The sequence below is a fragment of the Camelus bactrianus genome, chromosome 22 (assembly GCF_048773025.1).
Source record: "Camelus bactrianus isolate YW-2024 breed Bactrian camel chromosome 22, ASM4877302v1, whole genome shotgun sequence".
Taxonomy (NCBI): Eukaryota; Metazoa; Chordata; class Mammalia; order Artiodactyla; family Camelidae; genus Camelus; species Camelus bactrianus.
The window spans coordinates 13,568,885-13,588,552 of record NC_133560.1 but is presented as its reverse complement, the minus strand read 5'-3'; the positions used below and the strand labels follow the sequence as shown (position 1 = coordinate 13,588,552).

At 50.9% G+C, this 19,668-nt stretch overlaps 1 protein-coding gene across 1 annotated transcript in view; it reads right to left on the bottom strand.

Moving 5' to 3' along the window:
* The window catches only part of SLIT3 (slit guidance ligand 3), a 583,328-nt gene that overhangs the window by 125,857 nt on the left and 437,803 nt on the right, over nucleotides 1–19,668 (bottom strand). Inside the window, exons 7-8 of the mRNA XM_074350310.1 lie at nucleotides 13,912–13,983; nucleotides 8,095–8,258 (exon numbers count right to left, since the gene is read on the bottom strand). Of these exons, the coding sequence (XP_074206411.1) occupies nucleotides 8,095–8,258; nucleotides 13,912–13,983 (236 nt within the window). The remainder of the gene's footprint in view (nucleotides 1–8,094; nucleotides 8,259–13,911; nucleotides 13,984–19,668) is intronic.

The window sequence follows — 19,668 nt, the reverse complement described above, 5'->3', positions numbered from 1 at the left end:
TGTAAGTTTTCAGGCTATGACTATTTCTTCAAAGCGAGGTAAGAATCTCAAACCTTGGTTGTTTTTCCAAATGTGGACACTATGGTCCAAAAGATAAACTCAACCCAATGGCCTTCTCAGGACCTTTATCCCACACCTGGGGATCCAGCCAGCTGGGGTTATTTCAGTGTTTTTCCACATCCCCCTCCCAGAGCAAAGGGCCACAGGCTGGGATCAAACTCAGATTAACTCTGCAAATCTTCTCGCTGCTCAGACATGGAACGTCTGGCTGGGGGCTCTTGGAGACAAATAAAACACAAAACACGGAAAATGTCTGTAGGGCAAGATGATTTTGGTTTGGCCCCTGTTCACTGGAGAAGCTGAGGCTGGGAAGCCGGAGACAGTCTTGCTAGAGTGGTTGAATCAGAGGACAGACTGAGCCTGGGCCAAGTTCTCATCTGGATGCTGAGTGACTCAAAGTGGAGGGTCCTCTCTCTGCATTCGATAGTCCTTACACCTGGGGGTGGTCCTTCTGCAAGGGCTCAAATGGATGCCTACGGCTTAATTTGGAACACTGACGTTGACAGAAAGTGCCAATCCAGTGATCAAAGACTTTTTACTCCCCTTGGCCTCACTTTCACACACACACACACAATTTAAAAATATCCTCTTAGCTGGAACACTTGAGAAAATATTCATGTCTAGGGTGCAAGGGCTTCAAACTCTCCAGCGTCACACTAGTGGATCTAATGGAGACCAGGGAAAATGGCAGAGAGATGATGACTTACACTAAAATCCTCAAGTGGAACATTCTCTTAGAGAGAGAGGTGGTACTGGCTTTGTTCCAAACGGGGAAAGTCTTTACATTTCTGAGAAAATGAGAAAAAGAATGTCTTTACCCCAGAGAGCCAGCCTGTAAGAGCATCAGATCAGGAATGAGAGTGTTGTGGCCAAGAGTGTGGGCTCTGGAGTCCGACTGGCTCAGTTTGAACACTGGTTCTATCCTATCATCCTTATGTCCCCATGCCTCAGTTTTCCCCATCTGTAAAATGGGTGGGTGGGGGGGGGGGGAGACAATAATCCTTATTTCAGAGCATGGCTTTGTCATGAAGGCAAAGGAAGTCAATGCATGCAAAGCATTTAGAAGAATGCATGGCACAGAGTCAGGGCTTAGCGATGTTGTCTGTGCTGTTGTTGGGTCTGGCTCTGTTACTAATTGTAGGAACTTGGGTGATAGTATCCCCTCTGAGTTTTTTCTGCTGCCATCTCAGTGAACAAGAAGTTTAGACTGCGTGGTTTCTGAAGCCCTTTCTGGGTCTAAAGATCAACTAATGTTCTTTAGGAAAATGACAGCAGGAGGAGTAAGACACCTGACAGGTTTCCCTCCTCTGCTCCATCTCTTCGCAGGGAGCAAAGAGGACTCACAATGTGCAGGGCATCCATCCCTCACCCGCATCCTCCGAGGGAGGCTGGGAGTAGTACGGCTTCAGATGTCAAGGCTTTTGAGGTGCAGATGGGGCTCCCCAAAGCAAACTGCCAAGCCTGGCCCTCCCCATCAAGAGGCTCGTGCCCTGACCAGCCAGGGAGACGCTCCAAACCCCACACCCCACACCTTCCTGGGTGGGAAACGTGAGGGGCTCCGTGGAGTCCTGAGTCTGAGCGCCTGCCTTTCCATCCACTAAGGTGCAGGGTGTGGGGTGGCCGTCCCCGTTTTGACCTGTCAAAAGGCTACTTAGAGGGGGTGGTGGTGTCAGAAAAGAGGGGAAGAAAGACATATGTTCCAGGGCTCACATGGGCAACAGGGAAGTTCTAAAACGGAGTTTCTTCAGAGGTGCCCCTTCTGACATCTATGCAGAAATTAATTCTGTTTAAACCAGACCCAGGTTGCAGCCTCGAGTCCCCCTGGGGACGAGCTGGGTCTTTCACAGGGTGGCTCTGATTCTGAAGAAAGGGTGTGCTGCACTTCAAGGGGTGTTGTCAAGGCGAACAAGCCTTTGAAAAGATTCCTTAACCAGGTCACTAACAACACCTTTAATTACGCAGAGAGGAACAGCAGTAATTATAGCCTCTGTCAGCCGCCCAGGCTAACAGCCCCGCAGCCGGGTACTCGCACTTGGTGAGCATGTTACCCTCTTGTTGAAACAGAACACTTCAGGTTTAAGATGGGGTTTAAAGATGGGTTTGCCTTCCTCGGAAACATTCCCCGATCAATGCTGGACGCACCGAGCCCACTTCCCTTTGGGCCTCTGATGGCTGTGATGGCAGGAGTCCTCCCCTTTGCCCTCTGTCTCTGGACAGGTGGAGACCAGAAGGGAAATTCTACAAGGGCACCGACTTCTCTGTCTGATTCACTAGCATGTCCTCAGTGCCTAAAACAGGGCCCGACACAAAACGCTCCATAAACACACCTTGGGCGAGTGAGAGGATGAACACGTGTGTGAAACTGGCTCAGAAGCCTTGGAGACGCGGGGACTGAGCGCCATCAAACTACGGAGGTGAGCAATCCCTCCAGAGGGACCCCGAGGGGAGGCTCCCTGAGTTCTGAGTGCCCTGGGCTCGGGTCCACAGGACCAGCCCCAGAGTGGGGAGACGGAGGGGCTACAAGGAGAGGAGACGGGACTCTTGTGCCCGACGCCCATATCTTTCCACACAGCAATGTCCATTTGTCCAGGCCCTGGGGCCCCTCTGTGCCTGGCTCACCTGCGCCGGTCAGGTGTCCTAGGCCCTCCACTGAGCTCTGTCAGCAAATCCATCCCTCCAGGCCTTTCCTGTCCATACAAGTGGAGGCTGAAGAGGGTCGTGCAGGGGTCATGCAGGGGACAGGACATTTCCAACGGGGACAAAGTGAGGAAACACCAACTGCTCTACCCGGCAAATTCCATGACCACAGCTAGGAGGCAGAGACAGAGGGGAACGGAGGCTTCATATTGGGTAGAAGGAGTCTCGGCGCATCTTTGATGGAAGGCGGCTCTCTAGGTGTGTGGCTGCCTGCGTCCACGTGGCTGTTCCCGACGTAGGACGGGTCCAGGACTCTCATGAATCCTCACGGTCCTCGAGCCAGCCCGCCACCTGGTACTACCTTCTCCTCTCCCGGACCGAGAAAGGGCCTTAAGACAGAGCGTCATGATGGACCGGCACACAGAATCCCCGTAATCTACTTTCTAAGAAGTTCTCTTAGAAACCTAGGCGTGCAAGCGGGCTTGTTCTTCCTTTCTTCATTTTTAAGCAAGCGCCCGAGCTTTCTGCTCTTGAAACTCCTGCAGTTCCAGCACTAAGATGCTACTGCCCTGGGGTGGAAGGGTGTCCTCTTCCGGAACAGGGAGACGGCAGTGTGGGTCAAGTACCTGTCTCCCCTCTGGGGGCCCGCATCACCTTTCTTAATCATCCCTGCAGCTCTGGAATTTCCATCTGGAGCCAAAGCTACCTCCACGCCAGACAAGGAGGAAGCTGAGATTCCTAGCCTTCAAGTGTCTCCCAAGACTCCCCAGACTGTGGCCTGACGTCTTAAGGGAAGGCAGAGGAGAGCTCGGGGGGAGCACAGGTTTTGGCCCTTCCCAGCTCTTCCTGGTCATCCAGGGAGCTGCTTGCTCCCCAGCCCAGGGGGCCCTCAGTGAGCACGAGGGCAGGAATGCGTCCCCAGCTAGACCTCTCACCGGGCAAGCGCCCACAGTCATCAGCATGGACGCCGTACTGACTGTCCACTCTCTGCCGACGGCACAACTCCCCCTCCAGTACTGAGAGAGAAGAAAGAAGGAGTGGTAACCAGGGACACGGCTCCTGCCCACCTGTCACCCCGTCTTTGCCCTTCGCACTGGAAAACGGTAACGATCATCACCTCAAAAGCGAAAGGTCCTAACTTGTCTGCCAAGGTGAGTGAGGAAAGGTCACCGGACTTCAGACCCAGAAAGGGCCACGGAGATGGGGGGAAAACAGAAGCCCTGAGAGAGGTGTGCACTTGCCCACGGACACAGCAGTGGCCAGTCTAAGACCGACCGTCATTCTCACAGTAGCAGCTAACATTTATGGGATATTTCCTGTGCGCTGCATGAGTCGGAAAATCCAATGGCCTCATGAGCATGTGGAAATAAATTAATTCCAGTATTCAAATGAAGCATCCCTGTTGGCCTCTGGCCTTTCAAAAGCCAACAGCAGACTGCAATGACAATGGAACTCGAGCAATTATGACGAGAATATAAATGAACGTGATTTAAATACCACAGGCATGATAATTTGGGGAATGGCTAAATAAACCTAATAATCTCATTCCTGCAATGCCAATTATGGTGTTTTAATTAAAACCTCCTAAGGAGATGGGCGGCTAGTCATGGCTTACCTTAATTATCTTTATACTTAGTAACTAGTCCCAAATTAAAAAAAAAAAAAAGAAGAAGAAGAAGAAGTAGAAGGGGAAAGTTTCTTGTTTCCAAGGAGACACACCTATTTCATTTTTTATTAATAACTCAGGAAATGTTTGTTGAGAGGCCACAGTAGGATCACATACTGTTACAGGCATTGGGGCACCTGAAAAAAATGTAAGACATGGCCCCTTCTGACTAGAAGACAAGATTTTTAAAAAATTTAGTTATTCTATTTGGGGGGGGATAATTAGATTTATTTATTTACTTATTTTAATGAGGTACTGGGGACTGGACCCAGGACCTCGTGCATGCTAAGCATGTGCTCTACCAGTTGAGCTACACCCTGCCGCCAGAAGACAAGATTAATCTTCATGAAATGATATCTCACATTCAAAGGCTATGGACAGATAAATGTAAAACCAGTGGACGAGGCCTAAAAGGTTCAAAGATGTTCAGAGGAAAGCGATAACTGACTCAAGAGATCAAATATTTAGCTAATACCCTTGAATTACATATTGTAACTGGTAGAAACTTTCTCAGATTAAGGTATCAGAAAATTGACACACAGAAGAGAAATCCTAGGGTTTTCACTCCAAAATAAGCCCTTTAGGTAAGGATGGGAAAAAAATTTCAACAACTTGCAACTCATATAACATGAGCCTAATTACGGCCAAGGCAGAACCTTTTCTCTGATCTGTTGTACGAACTCTGATAAAGCCCCAGCCTGGGTCAGGGACTCTGCCCGTCCTACGGCCATAACTGTCCTTTTAAAACCATGCAAATTCACAGAGAAATCCTTTCAGCCATAGCGAAAGGAAGCCAGGCAGCCCAGTTGTGTATCATAGAAAACTGTTAATAATAAATAGAGTAAAGGCAGAGTCTCCCACCCTTGTGAAAAATTCCCAGTTGTCTCCCCAGGGGAAGAAAATAAATGCCTTCGACAGAAGGGGACAGTTGACAGAGGAGATGAATTTTGCCAAAGTGCACTGCTAGCACATTTCTGGGTGAGCTGGAGTGATAAGGAGCCCGTAGCCAGGGCTTCGGGGGAGAGGAGGCTGGGCTCCAGACAGCCGGATTTAATTCAAAGGGAGCTATCAGGGACTTGGGCAGGCAGGGCCCTCACAGGCTGAGAGAGATAAAGCTCTTTCCTGTCTCTGGAGTCGTGTGTTCGGTGACTTTCTTGATACCGTGTAGGGGCACAGGGAGGTTTTCTTCTGCTGCCTCAACAGGGGCCACTGGTGATGGAGATGCACATGGGGACAGCTTAATTGCTGCCCCATCTCTACCTCTCTACTAAGCAGGTGACAGCTATTCCTTAAGAGATGTGCGTGCCCCTCCTTTCTTGACTGAAGTCCTCCTTCTGCAAGTCACTGGGGGGAACAGCTTGGATGGGGACAAGCCCTGGTGGTTTTGCAGCTTACAAACCACCGCCATCAGGTCTGTCCCCAGAACTGCCTCATTCAGATGCTGGGCTGGGCTGTGCCGTCGGGGTTGGGGGGGCCTGCACCCTCCGAGGTGGGCTGCATTTCATGGAGGGGGTCAGTATGTGAAAACAGCTCTTCTCTTTGACCCCCTGCGTATGCACAGACCGAGCCTTGCTCCACACTGCCTCCTCTGGCATCCTTTTACCACAGTCTCACCAACCACCTCTACTAATTATTAAAGAGGCAGCAATTTCAAGAGGGGGTGCTCCCCCTGAACCCCACTAATGATGGTGGTGTTTCACTCATCATGGATGTTCAGTTCACCAGTAGAACTTTTTAGAAAGTAACCCTGCACAGAATTCTGTTTTTAACCCTTGGGAGCCTGGGAAAAGCATCTAAAAAAAAAAAAAAAATCCCCCATGCACAGGGTCCCCAATATGTCCTCTACCCCCTAAATTCTCACTACTAGCAAGAGGGTGGAGATTAATAGTGTATTCATCTCTGGAGTCTCTGGATTAAATTCTCACGCCCTCAAACGACACCTGGCTTCGTTTTGAGATGCTACGGGGACCATCACAAGCGATGGGTTTGATTGCTAGAAACAGAGGAGGTTAAGAGGCACCTACGTAACCACTAACCCACCTGGGAGATCCAGTCTTTTCGGAGGAGTGAGACTGGAGCACCTCCAGGACCCAGAAGGGCCAGCCTTCCCACCCTGGGTTTCAGGTCCTGACTGCAGTGTCTCGGTGCTTCTGTGACGAAGTGTATTTGTGTCCGTGTGTAGCTTTCAACTTGGCACTCACCTATGATGGTGTGTTTTCACATCCTCCCTAATTAGCTTTCCTCACGAGCTCTTGGATGACTCCTGCACTCTGTAATTATTTCTTTCACTGGTACTTATGCCGCTATTGTACCCTTTGCCTAATAATTACTGTAATTACAGTCACTGTATTTGATTTTGGTGCCTGTGTGATAAACGGTTTTATTATGTGTTTGATGGAAAGTGATTTCTGAGTGGGCGTCTATAGGAAATTATTGAGGTACTGCTCTGAGACATGTTAAAATGTTTTTGGATAACAAATAACCCGATGAAGTAGTGACATGGTGGGAGAAAGCAGCAGAGAGCGGGATGAAGTTGAATTCCAGGCAAATTCCAAATGTGGGCCATGTAGCCCAGGCGCAGAAGCGGGCCCGCCTTCACGCCTGACCGTACCGGGCCCCCTAGCGCATAGCGGGCTCAATAAACCTTCCAAACTGAAAACGGGCAAGAGTTAAAAAAATAAAGTGAGAAGGGCAGCTAAGCTCCCTGTGGTTCTTTTCCCTTCCTACACGCGCATACCCCAAGATCAGCCTTTAGAAGCCACTGGCCCCCAATTCCAGGGCTGTGTTCCGAGAGATTAGCTCGACTTCCTCGCCACTGGAAAAGGGAAGGCGACGGGAATGGATGATGTCAATGAAAGTAAAGACGCACAAGCAAGCAACACTTAGGACCCAAGGCAAAAAGTGACATCCTCTGGGAAGCTTTTCTCAAGAGCTGAGCTGCCTTTGGTCGTGTCCGAGCACAGCTCTGTCTCCTGTTCCACGTGGGCATCCGCGCGTCTGTTACACTTCAGTTACCCACAGATCACACTCTCATGTCTGCTCAGCACATTTCATGGGACCACTAAACTATAATAATTAAACTGCACTCATTAGCTCTTACCAAGTGCTGTGTATTATGCTAAGTGCTTTATACGCATTATTTCATTTGATCCTCCCACCCATCCCTTGAGTTACGGGCTACGATTATTTCCATTTTGCAGATATGCAGTAACTTGCCAAAGTCACACATCACTAAGGGACAGAGCTAAGATTTCCAGCCAGGCAGGCTGACCCCGGGGCCTCCATTAGCCTGTCTCCCAATTTCTAGGAGCAACTGGGCAATAGGAACGGGTCTGGCTAACGCTGAAGGACCTAATGAATGTTAGGCTTCCTCACATTGATGGATTACGAGGCTTAGCATAAAGTGAGTTCCTTGAGAATTTTCCTTTACTGGATGCAAGAGCCTTTAAAAATTTTTTTTCTTCTTCTTTTTTTTTTAAATGGAGGTACTGGGGATCAAACCCAAGACCTCGTGCATGCTAAGCATGCGCTCTACCACTGAGCTCCCCTCCCGTCCAAGACTTCTATTCTGCAGCCCCTGGAGGTGCACTAGAGTTCTTTCAGCGACTGGAGGCTCCACGCCAAGCTCTGGGCTGCGGTGCGTGTTCAAGGCCAAGGTGACGTCAAGGACAGCTCCCGGGTGGGTGAGTCACAGTACACGACGGGAGGGGAGAGCGCAGGGGCCACCTCACCTGGGCACACGTACTCCTTCTTCTGCACGTCCGCCACGCTGAAGCCCCTCAGGTGCACGGGAGCCATGCAGAGAGTGAACTGGCCGATGGTCCGCCGCTGCCGCAACCAATCCGAGAGCCAGGCCAGGTGGCAGTCGCAGTACAGGTGGTTGGAGTGGAGGCGCCTGGGAGAGGGAGGGACAGAGGGAAGATGCTGCTGTCACCGTGGGAAGTGGGGAGGCTGCCACTGGCTGAACAGAGAGGGCCACACCTCTGAGCCCCTTGGCCCAGCGTGATGATCCTCAGAAGCCCAGGGGAGCACTCCCTCTGCGCCACTGAATAGCCGCAGAAGCCCCAACCCTTCTGTCACCAGGCCACAGATGACAGCCATCTTCTCATGCTGGCCACGTCCAACGGAGGCCTCCAGGGCTCTGAGCAATTCCTGTCTCTGGGTATTAATTCCATCCTTTTCTTTCCCACTCAGCACATAGGAGAGGGGGTGTAACAATATTATACAGACGGTGCTGATTTGGGTCAAACTTCTAGACTCCCAAAGGGCTGACTCTGGTGCAAATTTCAGTACTTTAGCTAGCCCGAGTTACAAGTTACGGCTTGCAACAGCTTCTTTGTCTCAATCCCCAGTCTGCGGTGGATTGTGGCTGAGATCTGCTGTTGTCTTTTCTCTTTCCTTCCCTCCCTCCCTAAGTGTCCCTTTCATGGACCCCCTGCAGGTCACGCTGGTGAGCCTGAAACCAACACCACTGTGTGCGCTAGCCCGGGTGAACAGGGCGCGGAGAGAAGGGTAGTTCTTGAAGGATGCACCTGCTCGCCATCCTCCTATCCAAATAAGGGGTCGTCCATACAGACTCCTGAAATCCACCGCGATCTCTCCAGAGTGCCCTTCCCTGCCTCCCCAAGCTCAGTTCCACCCGGTGTGCTTGCGATTCTGACTGGTTCAGTGCCTCTGAAAAGGCTTCCTGTCCATTCCCAGGACTCTCAGGCCTTCTCCCTCAAGCAGCCATGATTTCAGATCAACGTCTCGCCCTGGAGTGAGTAAGATTCCCGAGAGGGATCTGCAGGTTGCACGTCTGGGCGGAATCCCTTCTGGTTAAACTGAGCTTCCTTTCCACTAACTGGTGGGCAAACCCTGCCTATCCAGAGGTCCCTAAAGGTTCTTCCCCAAGGTTTCTCTATCAGGGATCTCCGACTTCCACATTCCCTACAAACCTAGGTCCTTACAAGTGGTGGTAGGGGAGTTCTAGTCACATCAGCTCATCACATACTTGGCTTTCTGATAGAAATTTCAGACACCCCGTCCTGGACCGGCTGACCACACAGCAGTACCTTGGGACTTCCAAGCACTCTGTGTCACTCCAGTTAATACTGAGAGGCGGCCCGAGGCAGCGGCTCGGGCTCCCTCCATGCCTGAAATGGAGGGAGCTGAAGGGCTCTTGGCCACACTCCGTTATAGCGAGGTCAACATCGCTAAACGCCGGCCAAGGGCAGCAATTTGTGCTGCCTGTCGGCAGAGCGTCCCTGCCGCTGCATGGGTGCAAACCTGGGGCAGGCCAGGGCCGCTGGGGCCCGTGCGGGGCGGGGGCGGGGTGGGGAGGGGAGTCCCAGGTCCCATTATATGAGACCAACTAAATGAACCTAAATCCCAGCTAGAATGTAATTCTTTTCTGCTGAAAAAATTTGAAACGGGTTTTTTTTTTTTATGATTTTGTTTAAAAATGATTAATTAATGGATGTTATAATTATCCATTTGTACTTCAAAGCCAATACTTTAAGGTCAAAGACATTTTCACAGGTTGCTAAGCCCAAGTTTACTGTGCCTGTCATGGGCCCCAGGCAATTTCCCCCTTTGAGTGTCAAAGCTCAGACCCCCCCTATGCTGCTGAAGCCAGCCTGGCGTCTTCTTAGTCTGGCACTCCAGGAAGAGCTGCGACAGGTGGGAAGGGATGGGGGAGGCAAGATCCTAAGTTCTAAGAAGGAAAGCAAGAGCTCTGTGTATTCAACAAAGATGACCAAAGAGGACGGGGGTGGGGTGGGTGGGGGGCTGGTGGTGGACCTGGAACGAGTTACTCTTTTCTCAAAAGCAAGAAAGGGAGGAGGGAATTCCTTTTCCCCATTGGGACTTCTTGGGAAATGGCAGCATGCGTGCAAACGATCTGTCTCCTGACCCATCAGGGAGCTACACCACCAGGTATAAAGGTTGCCCAGGAAAATGGTGACAGTGGGCCAGTTCTAGGTGACCAGGCACAGCAGAGGCAGGCTGCAGCAGCACGTACGGGCTGAGGTGTTGGAGTTTTTGTGTGCCTTTTAATGAGTTTAGTGAGTTACCCTCCTTGGCAGTGAGGTATGGAAGCTAAGGAAACGGGGCAGATCAATGCAAACAAATTCCCATCAGTTCCAATCAGGGGTAAGAAATCCATGGAACAACCAAAGTGAGGTTTAGGTTAGTCAGATCCTTACTGAGCTAGTTAATTTCTGGGATAATCAAAATGTCAGAGGTCTCACTTTTGGAAGATTAGATTATGTTGGTTCTTCCTTAATCCCTGCTGGCCGGCCCCAAGCAACTTCTCTTCTTAAGCTTGCTTTAGACGGCCCTTATCCCTTTGCCTTCTGTAGGAATTTCTTCTCCCCCAGGTAGGACCACGGATAAGAGGTGACCCAAACTGCCTCTGGAAAGGCTGGAGAGTCAGGCTGGGTAGATTCTTCTGAGTTGCCTTTCACATCGTGATTGGGAGATCAAATTGAGCCGTATCATCCCAAACTCCAATATTACAAGAAAAAGAATCATGATGATCTTGAAACCTGAGCCCAGACACTGCCAGGAGTATTTTTAATTTTCTGGAGTGAGAAGAGAAATTACTTTAATTACTTTCAGTAACTCTTGTGATGGGGTGGGGAGGGTGGCCTCCAGGGGCCCTTCAGCCACGTGGAAGCCGTCGTCTCCCCTCCCTCAGCTCGTCTGATGCTCTTCTGTTTCTGCTCCTACTGAACGGGATGAGCTCAGGTTCTGATGTCAAACTGCTGGAATCTGACACTGGCTCTGTGCTTTTCAACTATGACCATGGGCAGTGATTTAACCCTGGGCCTTGGTGTTATCATCTGTAAAATGGGGATGTTAATGGAGCCCCTTCCCTAGGGCCATCGCGAGCATTGAAATGACTCATGAAAAGGTTCTTAGCACAAGGTGTGGGACACCATAAACCATCGAAGAAATGTTTGCTATTGTCATTGCTATTGTGAGGAGACCAGCTCCAGACTCCAGTCTCTTCCCAACCCAAGGCCCTGCCTGTACAAAGGCTATCATCTCAGACGCTAAAGCATCAAGGTGGCTCAGTGGTTCCTGCCGAGTTGTTCTGTGGTCTTTTGCTGACGGGAACACCATACTGCATGTTGGCGAAGCCACCTTTTTTTTCTTTGCAGAAGATAAGGTGAATGAATACAAATGCCAATTTGTAAAAGGTGCCTTTTAGCCACAGACGCTAAATTAAATTTCCAGCAAATCCTTTTAGAGAGGGTCAGTGTTCATTTTCTATAAAATGTGGCTTTCTGAATTCAATATAAAAGCTTTCCTTTAGAAATCCCATTTATGACTTCCTTCCTCTCTCCTCTTCTCTGCGTCTCCACCACCAAACCCCCTCCCCAGCCCCCAACCCACCACACTTTAATTACAGTGAAGGGGGATTAGTCAGCTCAGGTCTCCAGAGAACTCTCTACAGAGCCATCTCTGAAATTAAACTAAAGAGGCAACGGCAGTGGGCAGGGAGCAAAGAGAACAGACGAGATTGATTGATTGATCTGAACTCATCAGACGAGTGCTCAGGACCACAGGGAAGTATGACAACAGAAACCAGGAGGAAAAAAAACCCTCCTACCCTCTTCCCCGACCCCTACGAGACCCAAACAAAGTGCCCAAGACCCAGATCTTGCCATCTCCCCTGCCTCCCATGGACCCAGCCCAGTTCTGTTATTGATGCATTTAAACTGAAAACAACCGGGGTGGGGGGTTGGGGAGAGGAGCAGAAATCGCAGAGGGGCAGCCCACAGCAGCTGGACTGCTGGCTTCTGCAGGTGAGACTCTATTTCTTCTATTCAACTGGGGAGATGCGGGCCTGGCACCCCGAGGCTCATTTCTGGCTTCCTGGCCAGGAGCCCTGGGCCACATTCTTCTGTAGCTCATTCGTGGTTTGCCATGGACTTTGAAGAGGCCTTTGAAGACCCAGTGGTTTCGCCTTAAAAGTCCATTACTGCACCATCCCCTTTTTAAAAGGGGAGGAAGAGGACAGATTTCCTTGGCTGAATTCGGACATCCCATGGGGGATCAAAGGAAGAATGATGGAATGAGCGCACGATGCTGGAAGCCGAGCTTGGGGCCTCCTTCTTTATAATAACTAGTATTTGTGGAGGGCGCACCATGACCAGGCATTTGACACGCTAGTACATTTCATTCCCACAAGAACTTTGAGGCAAGCACCTATCAATTCACCGCCCTTGAAGAACAGAGAGACGAGCAAACTTGCCCAGAGTAAGCGGCAGAGCTCGCATTTAAACTCAGGTCTGCCCGACTCGCAGCCTGCGTCCTTCCTAGGGTCTCCGAATCACCTCCTTAGTAATTGCTTCCTTGACCTTTGCTTCATTCTTACCTGCAATAAGGTGGCTTTATCACTAATGCAGGGGTTCTCAAACCTTCTGAGTATCGAAATCTCCTGGAGGGCTTGTTAAAAACAGGTGGCTGGCCCCACCCCAGAGATTCTGATCCCATGGGTCTGAGGTGAGACCTGAAATTTTGCTTTTCAGTAAGTCGCAGGGGATGCTGACACTGCTGGTCTAGGGGCCACCCCTCCCACTTCAGGGACCATCGCTCTAAGGACGTTCACATCTCTGTGGATTCCACGTTGCCCGGGGGCCATAGATAAGCTGATTGCTTGGTATTTTCCATTCCGATTTCTGGATAAACAGGATGATGATGATGATGCTAGCAATAATAATGGTAATGACACTGATAATAATAATAATAATAAAATAATCAGTACCATTTACTGTCTACTACGTGCCAGGCACTTTACTCTTGGGGGCTAGCCTACTACTGTGATGTAAACACCACTGAGGCTCCACTAACACAAGAGAAGCATCAAGTGTGAACCTCTTTGGAAAGGCCAGCAGAATCCATCAGCAGAGGCACTCACCAAGGGGTATCTGGCTAAGAGCAGAGGGGAACTTCCCAGGTAATAAAGGCACTAGACCTGCTCTCAGTGGGAGATTTGCTTCTTGAGAACACACTCTGGAAGGTTGGAGCCACCCCACACATTACAGGTAATGACCCAAGTCACTGCATTCTAATGTCAGAATGTCACCCAGGGAGCAGGCGAGCAGGGGAGTGCGGTGGGTGGAGGCTGGGAGGATGGGCAGAAGGAAGGACTAGCACTCCCTCTTCTCCACGGTTCAGGAGGGGAAACCAACCATAACCCCTGGCCATAATGACAGAACTGCCAATGGTCCAGGACATGAGCTAAACAGATGACGAACCATCACATCCCAGTTTTAGAGGTTGTAACACTAATAAACTTCTCCATCCAGATGGAAAACACAAAGAAGGTTTCTCCAGTCCAGGAAGACTCCCAGGGTGAAGAGAAACGAGTCCGCCTGCAGCGGAATGGTGGTTCAGGACCACGGACAGCACCGTGGCCCCTCCCCCAGCCGGCCCTGGCTCGCAGGCACACCCCTTAGTCAACAGCAGGAGGAGGAGGCATGTGGGTACAGGGTGACCTTGTACTAGCAGCTTAGGGGGCTGCATCGGGTAGGGAGGAAGCAGGGACCTTTACTCACAAGGTGCGAATCTTTGGCATATGGTTGAAGCTGGTGACCAGGATGCGGCTAATGTTGTTGTTGTTGAGGGTGCTGTGGAGAGAGGGAAAAGGGAGATGGTCAGAAGGGAAGCAGCAGTGGGGGTGGGGTGGGGGGCACCAGGACGCTTATGGAAGGTGGGGGAGGGTGGGATGTGACTGCAAGAGGGACCATCAATCCGTGGGTGCAGCAGCCGGAGACAAGCGGATGGACCTCCAGCTGGTAAGAGGACCCCGGATTCCCTTTTACAGATGGACCCCTCCCTCCCTCTGCTGCCCTCTCAGTACATACTTACCTCCCTGGGGCAATAAGGGGGCTTCCTGAAATCTCACTGTTTCCCAAGTGCTTCGTTACAACATCTCTCATCCTCACAACTACAAAGCCAGTTACATATTCTTGTCCTCATTTTAGAAGGAAACAGGTGCACAGCGTCTTCCTTAGCTGCACACAGCCCTGCGGGGCGGGCATTACCTTCCTGGTATAGATGAGGGGGCCGAGCTACAGAGAAGCGAGATTGCTTCCCAAGGATTTAAAGCTGCGGAGCTGTAGAGATGGGACTTGAAGCCAGCACTGTCTTGACTGCCTTGCTCCAAACTCCTTGCTCTGCCCATCACACCTCCTGCCTCATACAGGATGCCACGTGGATAGGTTATTTTATGAGTATTTTCCAGGCATCTTCTGACTCTTCAAGTACATCTTATCTCAAGTGAGTCTGTGAGCCCGGTGAGGACAGGGATGGAGTCTCCTCCTCTTGTGCCTCCCCGTGACCAAGGATGGGGACTCCGCCAGTGCAACTGACTGGTATCTTTGTACAGGGAGAAGGGAAGAGAGGGGTGGGAGCCCCGTAAATGGACCAAAATGAAGTAAGTCTGCCCTAGAATGAAATCTGGCTGTAGGTAAACACAGCGCCGGGCTTACCCTTCTAGAATCCCAGGGAAGGCGCGGCAGCCAAGAAAGCCATCTGCAGAGGTGGAAATGTTACGTAGAAGGAGGGCTTTCCTGGGCCGCTTAGTTCGGTGACTTCGCAGACAGAGGCAACCGATCATCGTGGTGAGGCTGAGCCCAGTTCTCAGCTCTCTGCCCCACACCTGCCTCACTCTGCATCCCGAAGAGCAGGAGCGGGATACAGCCCGTGGTCTGATCCTCCGTGATGGCACTCGCCCCTGTGCTCCTCCGGGGTCACCTCCTTCCTCATCAGCCCCACTCCTCTTGCCCTTTCACGGGTGCCCAGTGGCCCAGGAAGGAGCCTTTCTTTGGAAGCTGGTTAAGCAGACTTCTTTTGCCCTTGGCTCTTGGTAAACACACGACCTTTCTCTTAAAATGCCCTGTAGCATTTTCTGTCTTGTGCATGACTACAGTCCCATGACCTGGCCCATACATGGTTCACACTTGGTCTTACCTACCCTAGTCATGTGGTCTCAGGCAAATCACCAACATCCCTCACCCACAGGTTCAAGGAGGCAGGTAGCGGCACCCGACTCACAGGCTGGTATGAGGCTTAGCCTGCAGGAAATGCTCTGTAAGCCGAGGCTACCATTTTACTGACATTAGTGGAGAGAACCCAGTCCTGTGCTGGTCATTCCTGTTCCCCTCACTTAACCCCAACCCCCACGGGAACAGGAACATATCTGAGTCCAGCACACAGCGGCCCCCGTACCCACCCCCCACCCCCGCAAGGGGCCCTGCACAGATCAGATTCTCTCTCCCCCAACGACCCTAGCCCTCAGTAGAATTCCAGGGAACCACAGCCCCTTGCCCTAGGCGATTCCTCAAGGCATCTGTCCTCTATTTACACAAAGGCACAGAATCTAGTACTTTCCCCTCCTTCTTCCCCCCATATTTATTCTGCACGTACCACGTGTCTGGCATTATTTTAGGCATAGGGCATGACAAGGAGGAATGAACCGAATTCACGCTGCCGGCTTCTGCCCGCTCCGCACCTCTACTAATGCACCAGTTCAGACACTCGGCATTTTATGAAGTTGAATCCATGTAGCTGTTTTCTTTCATGTGGCTTATCTTCTCTCTCTGTGTGTGTGTGTGTGTGTGTGTGTGTGTGTATGGGTCTTTGTGTGCACGTGTGTGTGAAACCATCCTATCTCCATCTACCCAGGAAGTGTTCAGAATAGCTCATCAGACAGGGAGGAACAATCTGTCACTCCCATCAGACCAGGCTCTCCTGCCTTGGCAGGGAGCTTCCTGGGAGTGAGGACCAGCCCACCCCACCCCACCACACTCTCCCTCGGATTAGGAATGCCTTCAGGGCAGAAACACTGCCTTCGGTTCCTCGTCCATCCACCCTAGAGTTCCAAACGCCACACTCGGGAGTACCTAGTTAGTTAGGGCTGTTGACTCACCACCACCACACAAAAATTTAAGCATCCCCTAATCTCTCAAAGGCAAAGAGCAAGAAGCCTCTGAAGAAAAGAGGCTTTCTTCCAAACACGCCCAGCCACTCAACGTCAGGCTGAGTTCACAGCCAGCCCTAATTTAGCTGAATACACAGTGCAGGGCTTGGATTGTAACTGTATCCGGCAATAGTCCGGCAGCGATGACTTATTAATGTATTACTACACTGATATTTAAATGTGAGCCGTAATGAGGGCTATAAAACATTTACGATAATAGCAATTATTCCAGAACCAAAATGGCTAAACACAGTATTCAGACACTCAGGATCTGCTGTGTGGGGCTGGCCAGCCCAGGGATGTCAGAGGGTTGGTAACCTCTTGGATGCCGATCTCCGTGGCAGCTACAGTTTCTGTTTCCTTAATAAACACGGATTGATTTGATTTCCAGTCTTGGTGGCTTCTGCCCATGCAGGGAGCACTGTGGTCTATCTGGTTCGCACAAGAACCAGACAGAGCTGGCATTCGAGGGGGCTGTCACTGTCTTAACCCCCATGCAGTGGGGCAGAGCAGGTGCTCATGGCCTCAAAGGCAAAGACCTGGTTTAGATTCCGCCTCTGCCACTTACAGCCCGTGCAACCAGGAGTAAGTTTCCTGAATCTTATTAGGTTTCCTCCTATGTAACACGGGGGAAACAGCAGCACCGATCTCACAGAGCTTTACGGCGACTAAATGAGATGCTACTAATAATTGCCAACATTGACTTAGAGTGTATAGTACGCCAAGCAGGCTCTGGGTGGAGGGTTCCACTCGCACCATCACATTTAATTCCTACAACCACCTGATGAGGCAGGCACATTTCCATCACCTCCATTTCGTGGGTGAAGCAAATGGTGGTCCCAGGGCTTGAATCCAAGCAAGCCTGACTCCAGAAAGGACGCCTCCCTTAGCTGCCTGTTGCTGCGGTAACAGATGACCACATTTTCTGGGCGGCAAAGCAACGCAAATCTGTTCTCAGACAGTCTGCAGGTCAGAAGTCTCAAATGGGTTCACGGGACTGTGCTCAGAGGCCACCATGTTCCTTGGCTTGTACCCCTTCTTTGTATCCCCCACAACCTCTTCTGTTGGCACATCTTCTGCTCACCGTGACCTGCTCCCTCTTAAGAGGACCTGTGTGATGACATTTAGAGCCTCACTGGATAATCCGAGATAACTCCCCTTCTCAGCATTCTTAGGTTCGCCAAGTTCCACCTGCCACATAAGGTAATATTCCTAAGTTCCTGGGCTGAGGACACGGACACCTTCTGGGGGGTGGTGGTGGGGCACTGTTCAGCGGACCGTCACGCCCGTGAGACAGGGCACGGAAGGCACACGGCTGGCATGCCGCCTGGCGCATGGGCAGCGGTCAGTAGTATGTAGTATGAGCTATTATTAGCATGGCCCGAGCTTGTTTAGTCCTTTATGGTTTACAATACACTTTCATCCTCATCTTCTTTGGTGCGTGAAGAACTCCGAGGTTGAAATTCTTGTCCCCATTTTATAGATGAGCAATTCGAGGCGACAAGAGGTAAGGGCCTTACCCAGGGTAGCACACCAGAGGATTCAGGACTCAACAATTCTCTGTTTGCACCACAATTCCCCCCCACCCCCACTCACCCACTGCCTCCTGTTTTCAGGGCAAGTCTGTTACCCCAGCAAAGACAGTCTCTGTGATCCCCGCTCAGGGACCCAAAGCTAGAACTAACTGCACAGACTCCTCTTTCCTCTTGTTGTATAAACTTTGAAAATTAACCGATGGGAAAAAAAAAATAAATGGTTTGGTCTGGCAATTCCCCACCCTGACCCTCATTAGAAGGCTGGACAAGCCTACGCTACAGTGACCTCGTCAATCTCACTTACCCCCTCTCCTCCTGGAAGAGTTCTGCCAGTTCCAGAATCTAGCTTCAACCCCACTGCTCTGTTCCTTTGGAGATACTGTGAGAAGACACGCTTTACTGCAAGGCACCCAAATTGGAGGTTTTCCTCCAAGTAAATGCTCTCAATTCAGCATTTTCCGTCAGGTTGCAAGCTCAAGTTCAGGGTCACGTTAATTCTATGAAACTTCAGGACTGTCTGGCCTCCCCTTTTCTTGCACCATGACAAGCTACTGAACTGGCATTTCAGTAAGAACTAGAAATGAGGCAATTTCCCACCAGGGGATTTAAAAGACAGTCAGTGGATCTGCCTCCTATTTGTCTCTTGTAAAGAAAGCCCCTGCCCTGTTATACAGATTGCATTCATGCTGAGACTAAGTTTAAGCTGTATTCTGTCCAGTCTCTCATCTGTTCTGTCATTAATTGGAGCATAGATGCCTAATGGAAAGGGGTCACTTTCCATATTACAATGATCTGTTTGGACAATGGATCCCATTCTCTCCTGCTTGTGAGCACTAGAAAGGGGGCATTAAACTTGTTTCCCAGGGCGCTGGGGGAATGGTGCAGGTGCTGTTGCTCCTATAATGCACAAATTGAACCTTGGTGCCCTGAAAAAGTTTGTGCTGCCCTGTGTCCCTCAGCTAAACACTGGGGCGCTGCAGGAAGGCAAGGGCTCCCAGTCCCAGTGTAGGCAGGAAGCAGTGGTGTGCCTACCAGTCTGTTCCAGGAGCTGGCAAGCTACTGCCCACAGGCCAAAGCCCATCCAGTGCAGCCTGGTTTTTGTACATACAGTTTTACCCACTTGTTCACATCCCGTCTATGGCTGCTTCCACGTTACAGTGGCTGAGTGGTTGCAAAAGAGATCATATGGCCTGAGATCCTAAAGCATTTACTAACTGGCTTTTTACCAACATGGTTTGTTGCCTCCTGGCTGCTCTAGAACTGGGCAGTTCTGGTCCTGCCTTTGCTGGTGATGAAGTGTGACATGCTGAGCGAGTCGCATGGCTGCTAGGGAAGGACAGGGGATTAGGTGAGCGGCTTTCAGAACTTAAACACTAAGCCAAACACCGGCAGGGGAGCCCAAGCGGCCAGTGGTAGGGCTGGGAGTCTAGGGCAGGGAGTCCGAGTCTAGCATCCGCACTTCTCACTCCCATCCCGTACTCCCACCTGGGAAGCTGGGTCCCCGTGCTCCCGGAGCTTGCAATACCGTGATGGAATCAGAACCCAGAAGGCTCTGTTCCAGAGGCAGGGCAGGAGAGCCCACCCTGGGGTGGGCGTGGAATGAGCCTGGGCAGTGGTTCTCAAAGGGTGGTCCCCAGACCTGCAGCCTCACCTGGGGACTTCTTAGAGGTGCAGATTCTCAGACCTCGCCCGGACTTACTGAATCAGAAACTCGGGTAGGCCCAGCGTTTCAGCGCAGGAGAGGATTCTTATGCAAGCTCAAGTTGAAGAAGCAGTGAATGAGGGGAAAAGGCTAA